Source organism: Ylistrum balloti, unplaced genomic scaffold, assembly GCF_031769215.1.
Source record: "Ylistrum balloti isolate Yb309-2 unplaced genomic scaffold, AGI_CSIRO_Ybal_v1 Utg371212, whole genome shotgun sequence".
NCBI lineage: Eukaryota > Metazoa > Mollusca > Bivalvia > Pectinida > Pectinidae > Ylistrum > Ylistrum balloti.
The window spans coordinates 290,321-313,127 of NW_026782658.1; the positions used below are offsets into that span (position 1 = coordinate 290,321).

Sequence of the window (22,807 nt, forward strand, 5' to 3'; positions counted from 1 at the left end):
CCTGTGTCGTTTTGTATATTAGACAAAGTGCCTTTTATGATCAGTACCTCTCACAAAACCATTACTTATATACAACAGCACGAGGTCTCTGAACACTGTATACTACTGTACCCTCTCACATCTCACAGGCCCGGTATAGCATATTGTATATAACTCATGTAGCCCAAAACTTAGGCTGGAATGTTCACATTGTAGGGAAAGAAGAATGTGCGCTAAAGATGTGAAAATGTCACACTTGTTTTCAAATAGAGATTTTTTCTGATTTTGATTCAGATCATTCTTTTGAAAATATGTTTATGTTTCCATGAAAAGTTTTTATCATAATTTATTTTTTGTAGGGATTTTTTTTATATATATAACATATAAGCTGCATAATGAGTATTCATAATAAAGTTAGTACAAATGTATATCTATGTGTAAGGTCCAAGTTCATCTTGGTGTTATTGTATCATGTAGCACCACCTAGAGAGCAAATTCATAGAAGTCAAAATAATCACAGACAAATCAAAACTCTGGCAGTTGATCAGCTCTGTATTAGATTGACAGCTTTGTTTCTCCATTTCCGGAGGTTTTTTTAAGAGTCTAACAATCCCAATTGTGTTTATTCACTAAAGTTGTAGAATAAAGAACTTTAACAGAATAGATAAGGCGTATTGTTCCTGCTGGTTATCCTAAGAATGTGACACCTTCATTTTTTAGAAAACATTATACCATGTAAATCACATATCACATAAACGATATTATGTGTACTTGTAATTAATTTTCAATTTGGTTGTCTCAACCTTTTTTTTTAAAATTTATCCCAGTTTCAGTATTAATTTCTCTTATTAATTATATCTAACAGTATTGAACAAATCTGTGTGTTCTTATCAAGGTTTGGCTTCCATCTGTCTGCTGGTATTTTTCTCACAGTAGCTTTCCATGATTAGGTGACACAATATGATTAAACTACAATAATTTTTCACAAAATTTTCATCAGGTAGGTAATGTCGATAGAATAGAAGTTCTTGTATCACTTATAAATATGGTTGAGTTGTAAGAACTTGTATTTTATGACTTTTCAGGTGGTGTAGAGCTATACTGAATTAAGTCACTGTTATTGTTGTTCAACTTTGACCACTAATCATAAGAATTTAATCAGGTATAAAACTAGAAACAAAATCTCTGGAGAAGTTCATAAAATGCATGTCATGCAAAGAAAAAAATCAAATGTGACCTTTTGGGCCTGTTAACCTTGACTGATGATTATCAAAACCCTAATCAGGTTTTAAACTTGATGTGAAATTAAGTCTTTGTGAATTTAATAGAAAAGTGGCCAAATGTGATTTTTGCAATGAGCAGAATGATACAGAGCTAGAACTAGATAATACGTATCTGAATGACTAATTATGATCTGCTGTACAAGAACTGGAAACACTTCAGAGATTGATATCACAGTTTGAGGTCAGTGGTAATGTTGCTGGAATTTTGCTCCCAAAAAGATATTTTAGGAACTCAAAAAGACTCATTTAGAACACCCTTTTTCAGACATGTTTGTGGGTGGATTTCTTTGCTGAATCAAATTTTGAAGATAAGAAATATTAGTAGATATCTGTATTATAATATTCCTTAATTGTGTTAGTGAAGATACCAAAGATTATGCCGTAGGTTAGTACTTACTACTAATAATTATTCTTCTGGGGTACACCTGTCTGGATTAGCCGAAGATATTTTGTCATATACATGTTTTACATACACGCATGCCAAAGGTTTAATGATCAGAAAAATAGGATACCTTGTACAATGACTCAAGAGTTTCAGTGAGTTGTGCAGGCAAAAAATTTCATAAATCTGGAGACATAGAAACATAGTTTTGGTGCAGAGGTTATCATTTTAAGGTGAAAACTTCTGTAGCAAAGATGAAAATTGAATTTTTTGGAAGTTAATATTTTGATGGAAGAAAATAATGAGAAACAATTTCAAAAAGGTATATTTTTGGTGGCCTATAGCGGACTTTTTTCACAAGATATTAAAAAGCCTAACAAGAAATAGTGGTGAAAGAAATCATTCTAAAGTGTAATATTTATACATGTTTTATTTCTTCAATCCCAAGAACCATTGTTATTTTGATGAATAACATTTGGTTCTCGGGATTTTAGATCAATCTTAAAAACAAATCAGCTAAATACCAGGAGAGAGTAAAACTGTCACAAAGAAAACAGATCACATGTATTATGCCATTTCAGAAAGGGTACTATGGAAAATTTATTTGCTAGATATTAAAACCAGTTTTTTCACATATTACTTCTTTTGGCATAACAGTTCAAATAACAAGTTAGGGTATTTGAATTTAAAAAATTAAGATATTAAAAAACATCTCCATAAGATCTGTTGATTTCAGGAATTAATATACGAATTTACTTCTGGATGTCCTTTTTTTAGTATTCATGTGTTTTATTTTGTACAGAAAATTTTAGGTAGATATTTATGGATATTTTGTGCCAAATTGTGCCACATACACTGATTTTAAAGATTTGTGTTTTGTTAACCCTTGAATATGTTTCCTGACTTTTATTGCTGAAATATCGAAAATATGTATTTTTGTCCATGAAAGCATGTTAAAAAAAATGAAAAAAATGTTGTCTAAAGGAACAACCGATTGACTAAATTTGAAGGAAATATAGACACTAAGAATTTGGTACCCAAGTTTAATTAGATATTATATGATGTTCTCGTTTAATTGGGCTAAATTGTGAAAAAAAAAAAAAAAAAAAGAGAGAGAAATGTTGAGAAATTAAAAATGATAAAAAATGCATAACTTTAATGACTTCTTGGAATTGAAAGTCTTCTGAAGCCTTCTGATTCAGCTTATATTTGTTAATGGTATTGAAATATGCTTGGACAAGGACTATTCTGGACCAATAGTCAGAGTGGTGTACCAGATGATGCCTAGAGCGAGAATGGGAAACGATCTTGATGTGCATTATATACCAATGTTTTTATAGCAAATGACCGAAATATACTTCGCCATGCAGAGATAGTATCAGATCATATGTATTGTATTATCAATAAACTGGAAAATATTTCAAAACAAGCTTTTGTCGGTTGTCTGTAACTCACTTTCATCAGAAGTATTGTTGTTCAGATCATGTTTTGACCTTAGTGTGCCCATCAATCGTTTGTAAAGCCTTGAAAAACAATTCTGGTTATAGCTATTTCTAGACAAGCAGCAATCTCTAAGGAAGGGAGGTAAGGGTTTTTTTTTTTTTTTTTTTTGAAAAGTTATCACCAGTCTGTGCTGTGATGGTTGTCCTCGGGTGAAATAGAACTAAAAATTTCTTTTAACGTGTGATTAATCTAAATCAACACTTGTCCACAAAATAAACATAAAAATTGACATGGGTTACAGCACTTGTGGATTTTGTCAGAGACGTATATCACACGTGTTATATATGTCTCTGATTTTGTCAGCAAGATTCACCCTCAAAATCGAGTACCAACAAAAATACACATTTTTGAAAAAACCGTGAAGTGTGAGCCCAATGAAATTACATGATTTAACAGTAGTTGAAGTAGCCACCAGGTATCAAAGGAGACCCTGCCTTAAAATAATCATAAGTATTGATGGGGAATAATTCCAGTCATCAAAGCAGATTACAATTCATATTCTGTACAAACTGTATTTTATAAAAAATAAACCAAAACAGATCACAAGACACCTTTTATTTATAAGATCATCATCTCAAATTAACAATCTTCATAAGTTTTAATAAATATGATTATGCAAAATTCTCCATGCTGGATACAATTCCACTTTGGCTGGAAGTCCAGTTAGAAACGGGTCCATTTATGAAATACTTTGTGTACATCAGGGAAGGCTCTTTGAGAAATCACAAGATGATCTGATTTTTGTAGCTGCCACTGAGAGCTTTGTCTGGTAGAACAATGGAGTTCAGTATCACCACCTCTGATGGCACGGTTACATTGGATCCTGTAAACATAGTGTTAATAATAGATATTTATAGAAAAGTATTTGTATGATACAAAAGTTTAAATAATTTAAAAAAAAGAAGAGAGAAAATACATGATTCCAGATTTCCATGGTTTTCTACTCTTGATAACTATTATGGATGACTGTCAACAATGAATGGTCTTGAGAATCTGGCTGTTGACAATGTATGGTCTAGAGAATCTGGCAGTCGACAATGATTGGTCTAGAGAATCTGGCTATCGACAATGAATGGTCTAGAGAATCTGGCATATTGAATATTATTCTAAACCACTGCACTCCTTTGTTCTCCATGGAATTAAGAGGCATAAGACTAGTGAGTCATTCTAAAGCTCATATTCACTCTGACCGAGACACAAATATTCATCCACCAGTGGCATTCCACTTGCTCTCGATTTCTACATTAGTGTTGTATCCCTTTCAAAATGTATTAAAGCAAATTGGTACCTACTGATAATAATGACCCTAATGTCAGATATCTTTCTGAAGTCACTCATAATAGAAAATATTAATAAGCTAACTAACTAGTAAGAGCCAAGTTTCCAAGCAAATCGTGCCCAACACATTTTATCAACCCAGTTACTGACTGCTCTACCCAGATATGAAGTCGAGGTAATTGTACAATTAACAAACATGATTATCGCTTGTCCCAGATGTAAACAGCAATGATGTTGGAGATGCAGTTTCTCAGAACACATACAGGACATTAGAAAACAAAGGAACAGCCAGTAGCACTAGGATCAGCATTCCAAGGTTAAACGTACCATTCATCCTTTTTATTTTCATTTTTTATCAATATTCTATTTTATATATTTACTATCAATTATTGATATAACATTGACTGTTTTTACTACCTCTCCTTTTTCATTAGATTCAATTTTTCATTAGTAGATCACTTTTGCAAAACTGAAAACTCAACATTTGTGAATTCTGAAATTACCTCAACTTCGTATTTTATGTTTTGGAAAATAAAACTTTGTATATCTGGAAGCTAAAGGCTACCGCTGAATCAATGTTAAGGGGTTTCTCTATTACAGGACAAAGACAGCAATACAGATCTACTGAAAATGTAGTAAATTGGTTTACTGATAGGGTGGACTTATTCCTGAGTAAACAGAAAAGAAAGAATACTACAGCTAGATCAGTTCTTGAGTCTGGAAATTCTAAGCTTTTGATCATGAGTTACTTGGCCACATAGGCTCAAAGTTTGGTTAGAGTTAACTTATTGTTCGCAAAATAAATAAATAAGAACTTTCAAAGCAAAGCGAACATGCAATGTTTCTCGTCTCAACAAATCTATAGCTGTGAACTTATCAAACATGTTCTCATTGTTTTAGTTTTATTCATATTTCAAAAGTTTCACTAATGACTGATTGACCAAGCTTTGAGCAACTGCGTCCTGGTCACCAGAACAAGTTCAGTTCCACTACACAATACTGAATCATTCCTTTAACTGAAGAACAAATGAATTTTTCCTACCTATCACAGTTATAGAGGGGTTGAGTTTTCCCTCTGATGTAAATGTGGATGTCGTCTCAATCTTGGCAAAGGGTTTGTTAGGATTTGGGTCATTTGGTGTTCCTTCGACTCGGGTCCATGTCCCTACTGTACTGTTCCAGCCAATAACACTGTATAGTATGCAGCAGTGGTCCTGTATCAAATAAATAAAAAAAAACATGTTAAATTGACAAGAAAACATTTATAATAGTGACTATTTAAACAAGATTAAAACTCCATTAACTTACCATATATGACAAACAACAAACCGAAATTTATACTTTTATACTCCAGAAAAGTGACATATTTTCTGATTGGAAGAACAAGGTTTACTTCAGCTATCCTTAAATTTATGTTATAAAAATTATGGAACTGTTTATTGGCATGGATTTAAGTGTGTCAGGTTTCCGAATGTGGCACTCCACTGGTTGAGCAGGTAATCTCAGGAATTGTTTATTTTCTATAGGGGAAGACAAAGAACAACAACTTTTGGAACTAAATATATAATAATGTTCTATTGAAACAAGAGAACCATGGGTCTTAGCATTCACCTGACTATAAAAACCTGTATATATGATACATTATCTGTCATAGTCGTAAAAACTTAAATCTTAAAACTTAAAACATTCAACTTATATCAGTAGACATTGCAACAGCAGTAAAGGCAAAAATCACTCCTCATTTCAGTTTCTTAACATTCCCACAAATTTCAGGACAATGAAACCAATAAAACTGACTGAAAAAAAGATTTTAAATGTATTTATCAAGATGGTGGCCATATTCGATTATGGACTGACCTGAACACTGACAACAAGAAGATAATTTTTTAAGAAGATGAGTTGAAAGGTTTTGAAGTTATAGCCCGAAAAAGCCCTTGGACAGAATGCATGCAAGAACGAACAGACATTTGCTCGCATACAAACACGCACACAGCCAAAATTAATATCCTCTGCTAATACGTTTTGCAGGAAATACTTAGTCAGGACCATCTGAGGATCATTTCAGGCAAGTTTCAACTCAGTTCCAAAGGTAGAACTTGAGAAGAAGTATAAAATTTGAAATGTTTACACATAATGCATGACAACAATATGACAGATGACCTAATAATGCAACACAACGGTCTTTGTGGTTTTAAGAGCGTATCTACCTACCTGAAGCGTGGCTCCTTCCAGCACAATGGACTCTCGAACGCGAACTCCCTCTCCGATGATGGCATGCTTTCCTATTGTCACATTAGGACCAAGCTACAAAACATAAATAGAACATTACTTTATGAATGAAGTCATTAAATACAATCTGCAATTTTCTTTCCATTTGAACTATATTTCAATTTGTGCTATAGTCAACCTAGCTGTATAGTTTGATTTGTTCCTTACTCACCACAGCTGTTGGATGGACCTGCGCAGTAGGATGTATGAACACATCATCTCGTATTGTCGGCTGTTCTTTCCCATTTTTAGCCAGCCTCTCGGGGTGGCTATCCCTGTATATAGCTAGGTAATGTCTGTTGGCATATATAGCAGCTCTACAGGGGAAAAATATTGATATCTAATACTTCAGAAGACACAAACAATCACCTCAATTTATCAGTGACCTACTTATCCTACCAGAAACCCAAGAAGTGTAGACATAATCTCAAAATTGCAGGTGGGCTTATTACAGGACAGTGAAACAGTATTTGTTAGCGATTCTGAAGGATGGATGGGCTTATTACAAGGCATGGACCTACTTTCAGTAAAAATGTAGTAAAACAAATATTTGTGCAACATACTGGTATTGTGACAGTACTTACCCAGAGGACTTAATCTGACTCCAAAAACGGTCAGTGTGGTAGGCATACAGTTTACCACTGTTAGCCAGGGGGATAAAGATCTCCTGCTCCAAGCGAATCATTTCCTTAGAAGGTGTACTGGGGTCAAAACTGGAAAAATTACATAATTACCATTTACCTTTCAAAAGAGAATGATACAATAACATCTTGTTTAGTTAGCATGTCTAGAAATTATACATAGTAAATTGCTTAAACGGATTTATTTATATTGGTTAAATATGTCATTGTTGACAAGATCCCAAGGTGTTACAGCATGAGTCAGTGGCGTCCAAGGATAGAGTAACCTAATCCTGTACAACATAAGTCAATGGAGGTCTTGGGCCCATTTAAATAAGGCTGTACCAGTCTATAGCGCTAACTGCAACAGCTAAGGTGTTACAACATGAGTCACTGATGCCAAAAGACAAAGTAGATAGGGTTGTAAATCATGAGTCACTGACGTCAAAAGACAAAGTAGCTAGGGTTGTAAATCATGAGTCACTAACGTCAAAAGAAAAAGTAGATAAGGTTGTACAGCATGAGTCACTTGGGTAAAAAATAAAGTACAGCATGTCAATGTCACTGGAGGTCAAGGTCATAGTTAGATCAGGTTGTACTGCATATGTCAATGCCACTGGAGGTCAAGGGCTTAGCTAAGGTGATACAGCATGTCCATGTCTCTGGAGGTCAAGGTCACAATTAGTTGAGGTAGTACATACAGCATGTATCACTTTGGCCCAAGAACTGCCTCTGGGCTATCTATTATGTGATTTGGATCACTGAAGAATGGGTAGTTTTCTCAGATCATATTCTTAAATTACAGCTGAAAATTTCTAAAAACTTCAACTAAGAAAAGTGAAAATAGGACAGTTGAAATAATACATGCTGTTTTCACATCTATGAAAATATTTACACAAACAGGTTTGTTATCTGCATACCCTAATCTCTGTGTGAAAACAACATAACATCTGATGTACATGCAGACATATAATCTGGTATGTCATGATGGATTTTCAACAATTACACAAAATGGCACTAAATACATGCAAAACACAAACATTGGTCAACAACATTCAACCTTCAGGTCAGTTACTGGCCGCACTACATTCATAGTAAAGCATACACAACCGTATTATATACTAACTCACTCAGGATGTCTGGACATAACACCATAAGCATTTCATTGTAGCTCTTAACCATTTACATGTTAAATGTTAGCTTCAGCAGGCAGGAAGTGAGCATTTCCACGTATTCTTAGTGTAGACAACACATAGCTGGAGACTGGCCAATCTGTATAATATCTGACACTGCCCCTGTGATTAACAGAATATGTTACCTGTATGTGTTTAAAATGTATTTATTACTGCGAAAGACTGAAATTCTGTTGCAAAATCTCATTTGAGTCATAATGTTAAGAATAATCCTGCCTGGGACTACACAACAATTACATGAGATAAGAAAAAAATCACATACTACCCTGGTCTAGATAATGTCCCATCTTATCTGTCTGCTGCATACCTTTACAAAATCAATTTGAAGAATAAGGAAATGAAACTAGTTGAGAAATGTTTATAATATATTTAATGTACGACAAAAAGAATTGCTACCTATATGTGTTTGAGATCCATTTTTCTACCCCACCGGACTGAAATATTCCTACTTCTGGTGAGGGTAAGATATCTAAATCTTAACCCAACAAGAGTCTGCACGCACAGGAAGTGACATTTCAGGTTTGTGTTATTGTCAATAACATCATTTTTATGATGTGTTGGGGTCAGCTGGGGACACTGACATCACGAACATTTGTCATTCAGGCCTCAAATGCAAATGACTATACTGATGGTTATAATGTCACATGAATATTAATTTGCTTATTTGTTTTTTAGCCCTCCAGCTAGGGAAAGACCTGATTGTTCTGTTACCCAGGACAGGTGTATCCACCTTTTTCCTGATGTGAGATTTCCTTGTCTCATCCTAGGGTTGACACAAGCTACACAAGCTCTTTACAAATTCTTAAAACAATTTAAGTGATGTCACTGACACGACCTTGTAGTGGAGCTACTTTTATGGGGTCGCAATTACTATACCCTCTACTGAAATCTTATATTATCCTTAAAACTGAAAATCTTATGTTCTCATCAAGGTTGAAACTCATCTTAATCCACAACTTTGTTCAAACTTTGTTAACTCAAAGTTGTTACAGTCATTAAAATTTTTTTGAGTTATTCAAGTATTCAAGTTGAATTAGTCTTGATGTGACACTTTACCTCTTCTCAGTATCACCTTCTCGATGGTAACTGATGTACTTTCTCTATTGATCAAAATCATGTACCCTCGTGTGAAAGCATAAGCTAATGTACCAGACCAGGTTGTGATTTTAGCTGTGCAGATAAGTTCCATGTGACAGCGCAATGAGATCCATATTTCTGTGTCACATAATTGCAAGCTTAAGTGTTAATCAATAGCTTTCTGTAAGTACAGTTTGACTGTTAATCAAAAAATTAAATCATCAACATGTTTTTATTGTAGCAACAGTCAGACAGAATTTCTCTTCACGAATTAAAGCAGTAGTGTGGCATAGAGTGTCATATGATAACGGTGTATTGGAACATGATCTTTTGTAACGCTACGTCAGGAGTTTGTTTGGCTAGAAAAAACTTCGAGCTTTGGTAAAGAGGAACTTTTAAGTAGGACTTTTGATTTTCTGGACCAAATTTTCGTGCAAATAATCAGACTTTTTCAAATTTTCCAAATTTAGAATTTTCCAAGTCTTTATTACTAAGATAAAGAGAAAATTCTGCTGTGACTGACAAAGTACTTTGAGTTAAGCGGGGTATTCAAGTTTGAAATAAAGAAATTTGACAGTACATCAGGAATGTATCGAGAGTATAATTTTATTTGGTTGGCATGTCCACTAGGATCATATTTCACGTAAGATTAAATTACAATGTGTGAAGTGTCCGAGACACGGGCTTCATCACTATTTATCTGTCATTTATGTGTTTTTGTTTACACACAATACACTTCATCTTGCACTGAGATGAGGTAAACAGGGTAAGAGAATTATAATCATTCATCCTCTCTAGGATCAGATAGAAGGATAACAACCCTTGAGGGAAGATTATAAAGCTGTCAAACACTTGGTAAGCATTGTGTTTGACAACTTATTATGATCTTCCCACTCTGGTTGAGGTCCCAAGGTCTCACCCTAAAGGAAGTGAAAGAATCCATTACTCTGAATCTTGGCTGGACATTCTGTTTCATCACTTTCTCTGCATGGCCTCAAATGAGATTTTGTTGAAGAATGTCAGCCCTCAACTGAGACGAATTGAACTCGAACATATACAGGTATACAGGTAATAGATTATATACAGGTAACAGATTTCATACAGGTAACATATTCTATACAGATAACAGATTTCATACAGGTAATAGATTCCATACAGGTAACAGATTCCATACAGGCAACAAATTCTATACAGATAACAGATTTCATACAGGTAATAGATTCCATACATTTCAATACAGGTAACAAATTCTATACAGATAACAGATTTCATACAGGTAATAGATTCCATACAGGTAACAAATTCTATACAGATAACAGATTTCATACAGGTAATAGATTCCATACAGGTAACAGATTCCATACAGGTAACAGTTTTCATACAGAACATAATGGTGTCATGATCATATACAGTATACTATAATATTTTTACTTTACGCTACATACCGCTAAGATGGACCTAAGATGTCCAATGTATGGAATATTCCAATAACATATATCAGTGATGTGACTGGCAAAGTTATATACAAACTGCTATCACAGCTACTGTATAGATCAGTGTGTGTAACAGTCAGCTCCTAATAGTAGTCGATTGTTCAGAAAACATAAAACATTACTGTTTATAACAAAGACATGAACATTCTATTCAAATTCGTTTCATCTTGTTGATTTCTTTCTCTGGTTGGTAAAACATCAGACATACTATTTGTACAATCATTTACATAACGGTGTCACATTGTGTATAACATCAGACAAATTTCGCCTACCCTGCAGACTCAGTAAATGTTGTAACAGGGGCCAAACATACAGAGTATGTGGGAGATGTAGGGTAGATTTCAAGTAAACTAATGCAAACAGAAGTATGACACCTCCAGCATGCAGGAATTCCCCTTCAGCTCGATCAGCAGAGGAACTTGAGATCAACATACTACCCATTTTTCTGTTACTACCCAATACACCAAATGATTTTGGATCCAACAAATTCCACAATTCCTCTATAATGTAATCAATTAAACTAGTGTATAAAATAGGTTATATTACATTTAAAATTTCAATAAAATGTTTAATTTTAACCAGCTAATTAAAATTTCTATTATATAACACATCTACAATGATGAAAAAAAGCGTTGAGCTACAGATATACTTCATATACTTCCAATCTGCATTCATAATCTACTTAAATGCAAAAGCTAAAATCAGTTAAGTACGGAGTAACTACAAAAAAGATCTGAAAAGAAAGCAACCGACATCTAAATTACTAAAACAATGTAAATTGAAAACTGATCTCAAAATTACAGTTAAATTTCTCCTGCTGTTTTCTTACGGGAAAATTTCTTTTATCAGGTATAAAACTGGGAAGAAAGGATGTGATGGGTATACAAAATAACAGAGAAGGGAAATAACTCTCCATTTCACCAGCATGCCATGAAACTGAACAACAGTGAGCACAAGACAAGTTACCATCCACTGTACACTGGCTCATCATATAGTCCTGCTACAGAACTGAAGGAACACAACAATATTTCACAGAAAATAATGTACAGAAATATGTATATTTCTTTTATATATAAACCAGGCTTAATCAAGTATGAAGTGACCCAATATTTTTCCCCAAAAGGTCAACGGTAAAATAGGAATGAAAGTGCAAGTATATATAATCCAATCCCATTCAAGTTCAGCTGCATTTTGAAAAATTGGTTGAAACATGCTAATGAAATTGATTCTGTATCTTCAATCAAAGGTCAAAAGGTCAAAAAGACCATGTTTAGACATGCAATATATAGCAACTTGTCTTCATGACATGTAAAATAGTCATTATAGGTCTTATATGATACAGTAGCCATGATATACTCCAGAGACTGGACCAGACAGACACAGACAAATTATTTCTACATTCTTAGCTTCAGACTAGGCCCATATATGATACAGTAGCCATAATATATAGACTGAACCAGACAGACACAGTCAAATTATTTCTACATTCTTAGCTTCTGACTAGGCCCATATATGATACAGTAGCCATGATATACTCCAGAGACTGGACCAGAAACCCACAGTCAAATTATTTCTACATTCTTAGCTTCAGACTAGGCCCATATATGATACAGTAGCCATGATATACTCCAGAGACTGGACCAGACAACCACAGTCAAATTATTTCTACATTCTATGCTTCAGACTAGGCCCATATATGATACAGTAGCCATGATATACTCCAGAGACTGGACCAGAAACCCACAGTCAAATTATTTCTACATTCTTAGCTTCAGACTAGGCCCATATATGATACAGTAGCCATGATATATAGAGACTGAACCAGACAACACAGTCAAATTATTTCTACATTCTATGCTTCAGACTAGGCCCATATATGATACAGTAGCCATGATATATTCCAGAGACTGGACCAGACAACCACAGACAAATTATTTCTACATTCTTAGCTTCAGACTAGGCCCATATATGATACAGTAGCCATAATATATAGACTGAACCAGACAGACACAGTCAAATTATTTCTACATTCTATGCTTCAGACTAGGCCCATATATGATACAGTAGCCACGGTATACTCCAGAGACTGGACCAGACAACCACAGACAAATTATTTCTACATTCTATGCTTCAGACTAGGCCCATATATGATACAGTAGCCACGGTATACTCCAGAGACTGAACCAGACAACCACAGACAAATTATTTCTACATTCTTAGCTTGACTTTGTATACTGAAGAATCATATTTATCATACAATAAGCCCAGGGAAAACATACACACAATAAGCCCAGGGAAAAACATACAATCTCTTGCCAAATGTGATGAAGTAGGCTTATTTGTGAACTTTGATTTACCAGGGTACATCTGTTGCCATTTCTTTTCAGAAGCTGCAGTTAAGGTGGGTGGGCTTATTACCAGACAGGGGCTTATTGCCAGATAGACACAATACTTAGAAATGCTGTATTACATTTCATTCTGTTCTTCATGACGTTTTTTTGAATGGCCAATAACTGTGGTGACATTGAAACTAGAACTAAAAAATATTTTTCACAGATAAGCCATGCTCCGAGACTTAGCCATTGTTAGTGTTAATAACAACAGTGAAGAAGTTTGTAAATATTACCAAGAGTTTGATCTGTTCGTAAAAGTAAACAAAACACTTCATAACAAAAGGCATAAACATCATATTTATAACTTTAATGTATCACTACACCACACAGTATTGTAACATACCTATATAAAGATTAGTTATATTGGTGATGTTTTGAGTTTCATTCATTTTACGATATCTCTTTATCTATAAATTTATCTGTTATGATAAACAGATAAATAGACTTTTTAGTGCTAAGTACATGAGTCAGATTAATCTATAAAATTAATTGTTTGTCTTTGTATGATTAAAGAATATACAACCCCTACAAAAATGCATGATTCTACAGCATTTGTATTATAACCCAGGATGAGATTTAATTTAAAAGTGTAACAAAAATTGAACTAAAATTTATAGAATATTTTTCACAAGTGTTAGATACAGAAAGATGGATATGACAGCCACAAGATGTTTAGTTTTGAAAATTTTACAATGAAGTGACACCATATAGTGTTCTGAAATTTCTGAAGCCGGTAAAAGGAAACTTAAATCGTGTTGTTGTTCTGTCGATCATTCTGCCTATTCAGAACACCAGTTTATTCAATGTGAAGCAGAATTTAGTGACGTTCGTTGATTAATCTATCTTTTAGAACATCATTTTCAAGATAGGTCGAGGTCAGTTAAAGTCATTTGTAAATACCAACCACCACCAGAACTTCATATGCTAATGATAAATTTGCAGATGACATAATGTGGCATTTGATTGACCAATCAAAACTTGGATTTAATTGCAAGTAAAATCCAGTGTAAAATATCCTTTATGAATTGACATCATATTGTCTCTATTTACTTAATGTCGGAGCAGTGATCTACCTAATAGAAAGAATTATCATGCAGGATTCATGTTCGTTAATTCATGGTTACTCTTAATCCATCAATTAATTAATGTTGAAATCAGTATATGGTTTTTGGTTCTATATATCGTTCCACAAAATCAAAATTTCATGAAAAATTAAAAAATCCATGAAGTTTGGGTTCCATGGTTTGATGGTAATCAGTTCATTATATAAGTACCTACTTGTAATTTTCCTGGAGATTTTTTTGGAAGATCTGCTGTAGAGGCTCGAAGACTCTTGGGGACAACAGATAGATCCCGCAGTTGATCGCTGTACTTACAAAGGTCTCGGGTTTCTCCACATAATGGAGCACCTGCAATGTATCGTAACTAACATATTTATCATGACTGATCAGATCAAATTAGATGATTTCGCTTTGTAACTTATTTCACAGAGTTGATATCTACTATTCTGGCCTTTCAGCACAACTCCTTGTAATGTGGGCTGACATATTAAGGTATTTTCTAAAACTTCATTGTGAAAATTTGTAATAAACAGATAAATATGTTGACAATCAATCTTTGTTTATCCAGCAGCATCTCAAAGCAAGGACTTTTTGTATTTGTCTGTTTTTTTTGTTTTTTTTTTTCAAATCATTGGTGATGGATTTTAATGCTTACCCCACCCCCCCCCCCCCCCCACCCCCACCCAACCCCAAAATCAGTTTACCATATTGTCACACTATTTCCAACCTTAGTGTACATAGGATTATAGTAAACAGAAAAGTTGTCAGTGCTAATATCCTCCACAGTGGTCATCTGTGTGATGAAGGTGACTGTAGTCATCAAAACATCATGATAAAATATTCTAATTGTTGTGTTATACGAACTTTTAATTTTCTTTTTTTACCAGACATTGACTTATTGTAAGATAAAACAGTGTCAACCCTACAAAAGGAACTCACCTCATGGGTATCCCTATTGTCTACCACACAGCCATAGTTAAGGGACTGTTGACGAGTCGCCTGAAAAAAACATCACATGAACAATAACAAGCTGCCTGAAACACACACCAAATAAACTATAATGAGTCGCCTTAAACATAGATCAAGTGAAAAATAACGGAAGGCTTAACCACAGATCAAATAAGTCATACTGACTTGACTGGTCACTCACCTCAACTCACAAATCATACAACAGATACTGGCTGGGCTGGTCACTCACCTCTGTACCTAATATCACACAACAGAGACTGGTCACTCACCTATGTACATAATATCACACAACAGAGACTGGTCACTCACCTCTGTACCTAATATCACACAACAGATACTGGCTGAACTGGTCACTTACCTCTGTACCTAATATCACACAACAGATACTGACTGGACTGGTCACTCACCTCTGTACATAATATCACACAACAGATACTGACTGGACTGGTCACTCACCTCTGTACCTAATATCACACAACAGATAGTGACTGGACTGGTCACTCACCTCTGTACCTAATATAACACAACAGATACAATGTGGACTGGTCACTCACCTCTGTACCTAATATCACACAACAGATACTGACTGGACTGGTCACTCACCTCTGTACATAATATTGTACAACAGATACTGGCTGGACTAGCCTTGTGTTGATCTAGCATATCTTGAAGTGGGAAGTCTCCACACACATCAGCATTCATAACGAAGAAATAATCAGGATTCCCCGCCAGGATTTGATCCCTAAAGTGATACAGTCCTCCAGCAGTTCCCAAGGCTGTGTACTCTTGTAGATATCTGTTCAATATACACCAACTAGATATATAATCTGATCCATTCAAGGAAGTTATCTCCCCTGGGAAGAAACAAAACTCTGCCCTGTTGTGATTTAACATTTAAGGTATGTCGAGTGGGGTGTAGTTAAGCTCATCAAGAAAAATTCAAAATTCTAAATTTGTGGCTTTGTTTTGGTTTGTCTTCATTTCAAATGTAATATCTTAATGGTCATCAGAAACAATACTTGGCAGGCCTTTATATTTCAACATAGAGATCACCTGGGTAGTACTCTGAATCAATTTCCTCTCAATACAGTTGTAGCCAAGTGTGTTCGGCTACAGGTCAGTTTGATTACCTATTCGTCTTTTCTGGTTGCTTTCCAGAATCTTTGATACCGAAAATTGGTAACGTCAATTCTGTCACTTGGCAGTAGTGACTGGTGTAAACACAGTGGAAGTATCATACAACATGGTAGTTTTATAATCGGTCTGATTTCAGTAGTTATGATAAACTGTATTATAGATGTTTAGGAGAAGTTTTTACATACAAAATTACATGAATTAAATGTGAAACCTTACAGAGCTGAGACAAACCACAAGTAACCAATCAATCAGGCAATCTCTTCAATATCTGCCCAACAGGTTAATTGGAAGTCATGTATCAACTTCAGTAGGTGCTCTAACCCCTTTCATGTCATACCTGGTTGAATATCAATCAATCAAATTTATTTCCTTTAGTTATACAACTTATCGGTAACATATAATAACACACATGATAATATATATAATACATAGAACAAACACTGGAACATCATTATACACACTATTTAGACACAAACAGTCAGTTTTCATTGTTAAAATAATTTACATTAATACCTGATGATGAGACGTACTGACAACCCAACTACATCTATATCATTACATCATCATCATCATCATCATCATCATCATCATCATCATCATCATCATCATCATCATCAGCAGCAGCAGCAGCAGCAGCAGCAGCAGCATCATCATCAATCATCATCATCATCATAGTATCATCATCATCAGCATCATCATCATCATCATCATCATCATCATCATCAACAATCATCATCAACCACAACAACAAAAAAACATAAGAAAAAAGAAATGTACAATGTAACCCCCGGTAATAATCAGATACTTCTACGTTTGTTCGCTTCAATAATGTATTTGCCCAGTAAATTCAAATCTTTCAAATTATGTGTGTTCAATAATTCTATAACTATGAAAACAGATGGCTTATACCAGTAATAATTTTAATGTATTTTCTCCTAAGATCGGAATATATGGGACAGGTAAAAAGAAAATGGAATTCATCTTCTACTTCTAATTGGTCACAATTATTACAAAGTCTATTATTCCTATCAGTATTTCTAGATCTACCAGTTTCTATAGCTACTTGGACACAGGTGTATGTCCAGGGTCACCACCTGGTCATAAGACCAGAAAAAGGCTGTGTTATTTACCTGTATATTTTCACAGGGGCTAAGCAGCATGGATATTGAATCATATATCAGAGAAGACAAAATCAATTATTTCATCTCAAAATTCAGACAGCATTATGAATAGAAATTATTCAAACCTATCTTAACTTGTAATATTTGTTACATATAAAAAGTATACATACCTTACTTGTAACTTGAATTCTTTTTGTGCCATGTTGATAAATTTTGTCAGAGCATCATTTGGTTGATAGAAGCCCATCAATATCACTTCCTTCATACCTGGAATCTTTAGAAAACAAAGACAGATACTTCATTAAACAACTACCATCAAGCTGTACATATTTTCATATGTGTGTTTTCACAGATTCTGGATATGCTTTACATATGGCTTTAGACAGAATTTTCACCTTGGCTTACTAATTCTATTGCAAAACTTTTGCTTTTTTTATTTAAAACGCAAAAAAATATGACTTTAAATTACTCCCTCCATCAAAGCAGGAAGAAGAAAGTATTTCAGTAACATGTTAGGTATCATATGATCAAGGATTAGTAAAATGAATTTGAAATGTATACAGTATGTATTTAATGCTTCCAAACTTCTTTTATAAACAAATCTCTTTTTACAATCAGATATCCATATGTATTTGAAATTCATACAGATTAAAAATTTCTTCTTCGTGTACATCAAGGATTCCATTTGACCTGTGAGGCTATGTTTTGGAATCCCAGTACTAGTTTGAACGCCTGTTACTTCTGAAAATAATAATTATATATCTCCTGCAGTTATGACTCTCAATCTTTGAAGCAAACCTTATTTGATAAAATATCAATAACTTTGATTGAAATTGCAGTCCTGGTCCAATGTAATATTATAATAATCTCACCAAAAATAAATGGAATTGTTGAATTTATTAAGGTGAATACTTTACCTTGCTGCAGGCTTCAATGTGATGGTATATGATAGAGAAACCAGCCACTGGGAACAATGGTTTAGGGATCTCCAGGGACAGGGGACGGAAGCGTGTACCTGTTAATAGAAAAACTTATGTTTAGGGATCTCTGGGGCCAGGGGATAGAAACCTGTACCTGTCCATAAGCAAGTGTATCAGTAAAACTGCTAAATGCTCACCAAAAACGACTTTATTGGACACAAAATTTAAACAAATGGCAATGATTCCATGATTAAGGGGTTGCAGGCACCGAATTTGGTGTACTGCACATTTTCTTAGTATGTCCAATGTATATACAAAGGTCCATGATAATAATTTTAGTGCAAACAAAGCTATGCTAATGACACAAAATTCTGATAATTTATCCCCCAAGTTTTGGTATCCTTGTTTAAATGCAATCAAATTAATGACATGAAATTTTAACAAAGGGCAATAATGCTATCTAATTAAGGGGTTATGAGCCCTGAATTTGGATTACTGCAAATTTTCATAGCGTAATCAATGTATACAAGAAGTTATCTCAGTGCTTAAATGCAAGCCAAGTTATGCTCCAAACACAAAATCTTATCAAAGGGCAATAACTCTGTAATTTAAGGGCAGAAGGCCCTGAATTTGGTACATGAAATTGCCTTTGTACAGGGGTAGAAATAAGAAAATTACTATAGGTGGCCCTTTGGGCCATCTCTTCAGAAGATTTACTGGCCCTTCTGTCATTGCAGTGGCCCTGGGTTTTCTTCGTAATTTAGCCTCTGAAATTTGTTTCCCCATTTTGGAAGATAAGTCCGAGTACAATTTTCTCTTTCGTATTTTCGTTGTTGTGTTAACTTTTCCTCTGGGGTTTTAGGTTTCTTATCGGGCGTGGGCTTGAACCCACTGAGGAAACGTTCCATCATGCTATCAGTAGATCGCCATTGTTGTGCTCCATGTCTTTATAGCGCTTGTAAGTTCTGACATACTCTATACACGGAACAAAACGTAGCAGTGATTAAGACTGTTGGTACCAGCTATGCCGATGAAAAATGTCTTTAGAAACGAGAGTCGGCAATATGCCTTCACCGAACATGACGTCGGTGTCGTTCAGATTTATCGATTTGACTCATTTGGGTATTACTAGCAGAATAGAGGACAAATTTTGAGCTTCAAAAAGTAACAAGCCCGACGGACCAGCGCTTTGCATAATCTGTTGGCCCTTCATTACAATAGATAGCCCCGGGCAGACGGGCTTGCGGTTATTTCGACCCCTGTTTGCATAACCAATGTTTTTACCATGTTTCATGATCTTTGCTTGACTGTGGGCAATGTTTTGGTTTGGACACCAAAGGATGGATGGAAAGATGGATGAACAAATATGGCAGCAACTACAAACTCTTCAAAAAATGTTTCAGGAGCATAAAAAACACTGGTTTAGGGAACCCAAGGGACAGTAGGGTGCAAATATGTACCTGTCAAAATACTGAAACAAAAGTTTAGGGATCTCCAGGGGCAGGGTACAGAAAGGAAAACTATTTTATCAACAGATAAACAAATATTTATGGATCTCCAGGGACTGGGGATGGAAACATGTACCTGTCAACAGAAAAACTACAGTTTAAGGATCTCCAGGAACAAGGAACAGAAACCGCAACAGGAATAGCCTAACTGAACAGTAAGGCTGTTTCAGGTAGTACTGGATGATGCCAGGCTCTTAATAGTAATATATTAACAGGTAATAATCGTTTAATTCACTGCATCCATGGTGGATGTGTTTCTACCACTTATGAACACTTCCGTTCTATCTCTAAAATGAGCATAGTCAATTAAATGTAAATATCAATAACAGCATAATAAATGTGAATATTGACATCACATTATCAGTTTAGAGTCTGTGGCTATGCGGACGGGGACTTGTGCATGTTAATAATAAAGAAAAACAGGTTAGCGACCTCCAAGGTTAGGGAACTGAATCTGGAACCAGCCAATAGAGAAACAAAAGTTTAAATATTTGGTGAAAACATATTTTTCTCAGTTTGGTGAATGAACCTGGAAACAGGAACCGTCGCGTGTCCCGGCCGACCCGACAACGGAATTTTTTAAGCACGTTGTGTCCTGTATCTATTAAGTCTACCGTAATACAGACATCTGCAAGTGAAAGAAAATTACCCTTCATTGGGCCGCCAATCAATATGACTGTCTTCAGCATTTTGTCAATCGTGAACAGTGACAGTATTAAACGTGTCAGTACCAAACCTCCGGAAGTTTATTGTTTGACATTAAAAGTTGAAGCGGAGTCCGTACAACCATATCCGTCAATAGGTATGCGCGTAATGCAAAACACAAAAGGCCGTATAAGTACTGACTAGATCAATAAAAAGTTATAAGAACATAAGAATTAAATGCATATATAGACAGAATAAAAAAAAACGACACAAAACAAAAGAAAATGGCGAAAACCGGTTTGTTCATTAATGTGTACACACAAAACTGGCGTATGCAACCCCTCCCACCCCACTCCCCGCCTTTTCTTCCGTCGTTTACAGGGAAATTTATCACACACACGCACACACACACACACACACACACACACACACACACACACACACACACACACACACACAAACGATATTACATAATATGAACATAATGTAATCGTGCTGGAGTGCGCAAAATCATGATTACATACAAAATATGATGTATGCTTCCGATTTGCCCACTTTTTATAAGACAAAGAACAATGAGAACAATTAAGACAACCAATTACAGTGAGTTGCATAATTATCATACATTTCACCTGAGGCCAAATTATCCTTAATTCTAAAGCTTAGTTACACGATATGATTATAAATGTTTTCACAAAACTGATTAGACAAATGTATTAGAACTAGAGGTTATAAATTTGTCATGAAAAACAGGACGAAATATAGGAGACAGAAGTCAGGAGGAACTGTACTAGGTTATATATATCGCAGCTGAAGCAGTGTTTATGTTTTCGTGAAAAAGAATGTAGCTTTTTCTTATGGTTTGAATTGTCGAAAAATGAACATGATTTAGAGTCATTAAAGAATTGGGATATAACGGCTGAGCATGTTAGTGTCATCCGTGTGGAACAAATCGATGATAGATCGATAATCTAGATAGATTACATCAGATATACATGTAGCAATAGAATTGGAGAATAGAATTGTTGGAATAATATATACAATGTTTGTAGATGCTGCTACTACAGTGCTTGGAAAGATTGTGCCAGGTAAGAGAAAAACTCCACAATTCGCCTATGACGATAAACATGGTTTTTAACAGCAAGTAAACAGACACGGGACCACATAGAAGTAAAAGTTATTTTAACAGGTGTAAAACTGGTACAGTGCGATTAGATATGGTACAGAAAAAATAGACAAAGTGATTTTGAATAACGATTTAAATAAATACAGGAGAAATCTCAAAAAGAATTAAGCAAAATGAAGTAAAAAAAAAAATCCAAAACAATACTGGAAGATGATTAACAGAAAAAAGTAGACAAAACAATATTTCCTCAGAAACCTTGTATTATTTTTTCCTTGACCTCAATAGTTTACCTACTATCAGCTCAGAGATGAAAATGAATTAGAAAATAAAACCGATAGTATTTCTAATCAACAATGAATGTTAAAGTTCAATTCCGGCGGTAAGACGTTGGATATATTCAAGGAATTTAATTATCTTGGAATTTCATTATGTAAGTCTGCAAAATTTCTAAGAGCTACAAGAAAACAAACACTTAAAGGAACCAGAGCCTTGTCTGAGGTGTTAAATGGGAGGATTACATTATCTGATAATACGGTGTCAACTGGATGTGTTTTATAAGATAGTAACACCAGTATTATCACATGGTTGTGAAGTATGAGTTTTTTTTCTGATAATACTTTATCTTAAATTATCTACTCCTGATTTTATGGTATATGGAGAGCTCGGTAAACTTCCGCTCGACATTGAAATTACAACAAGATTGATGACTTTTTGGACAACGTTAATAGAATCTTCAGATAAAATCAATGATTTATTATATAAAGTGTTAGCTATTGTAAATGAAGAAAATTGTGGTTCAATTGTATGGACCGAATGCATAAAAGATATATTGAACAACTGTTGACGTTCCA

The 22,807-nt window shown here is 34.7% G+C and overlaps 1 protein-coding gene across 2 annotated transcripts; it reads right to left on the reverse strand.

The window, feature by feature from the left end:
- Positions 1 to 3,687: 3,687 nt before the first annotated feature.
- On the reverse strand, positions 3,688 to 20,914 carry LOC132561475 (mannose-1-phosphate guanyltransferase alpha-like). Of its 2 annotated transcripts, none has more exons than XM_060226182.1 (12): positions 20,835 to 20,914; positions 18,675 to 18,772; positions 17,928 to 18,031; positions 16,103 to 16,295; positions 15,470 to 15,529; positions 14,748 to 14,878; positions 12,043 to 12,084; positions 7,278 to 7,406; positions 6,866 to 7,010; positions 6,637 to 6,729; positions 5,468 to 5,639; positions 3,688 to 3,970 (listed from the first exon to the last, which is right to left on the reverse strand). In XM_060226182.1, exons 1-12 carry the CDS (start codon positions 20,872 to 20,874, stop codon positions 3,870 to 3,872), a joined length of 1,308 nt encoding a protein of 435 aa, XP_060082165.1. In that variant the 5' UTR covers positions 20,875 to 20,914; the 3' UTR covers positions 3,688 to 3,869. The 2 variants fall into 2 exon arrangements, with proteins under 2 accessions (XP_060082165.1, XP_060082166.1); XM_060226183.1 differs by lacking the exon at positions 20,835 to 20,914 and adding an exon at positions 19,356 to 19,420.
- Positions 20,915 to 22,807: the final 1,893 nt, after the last annotated feature.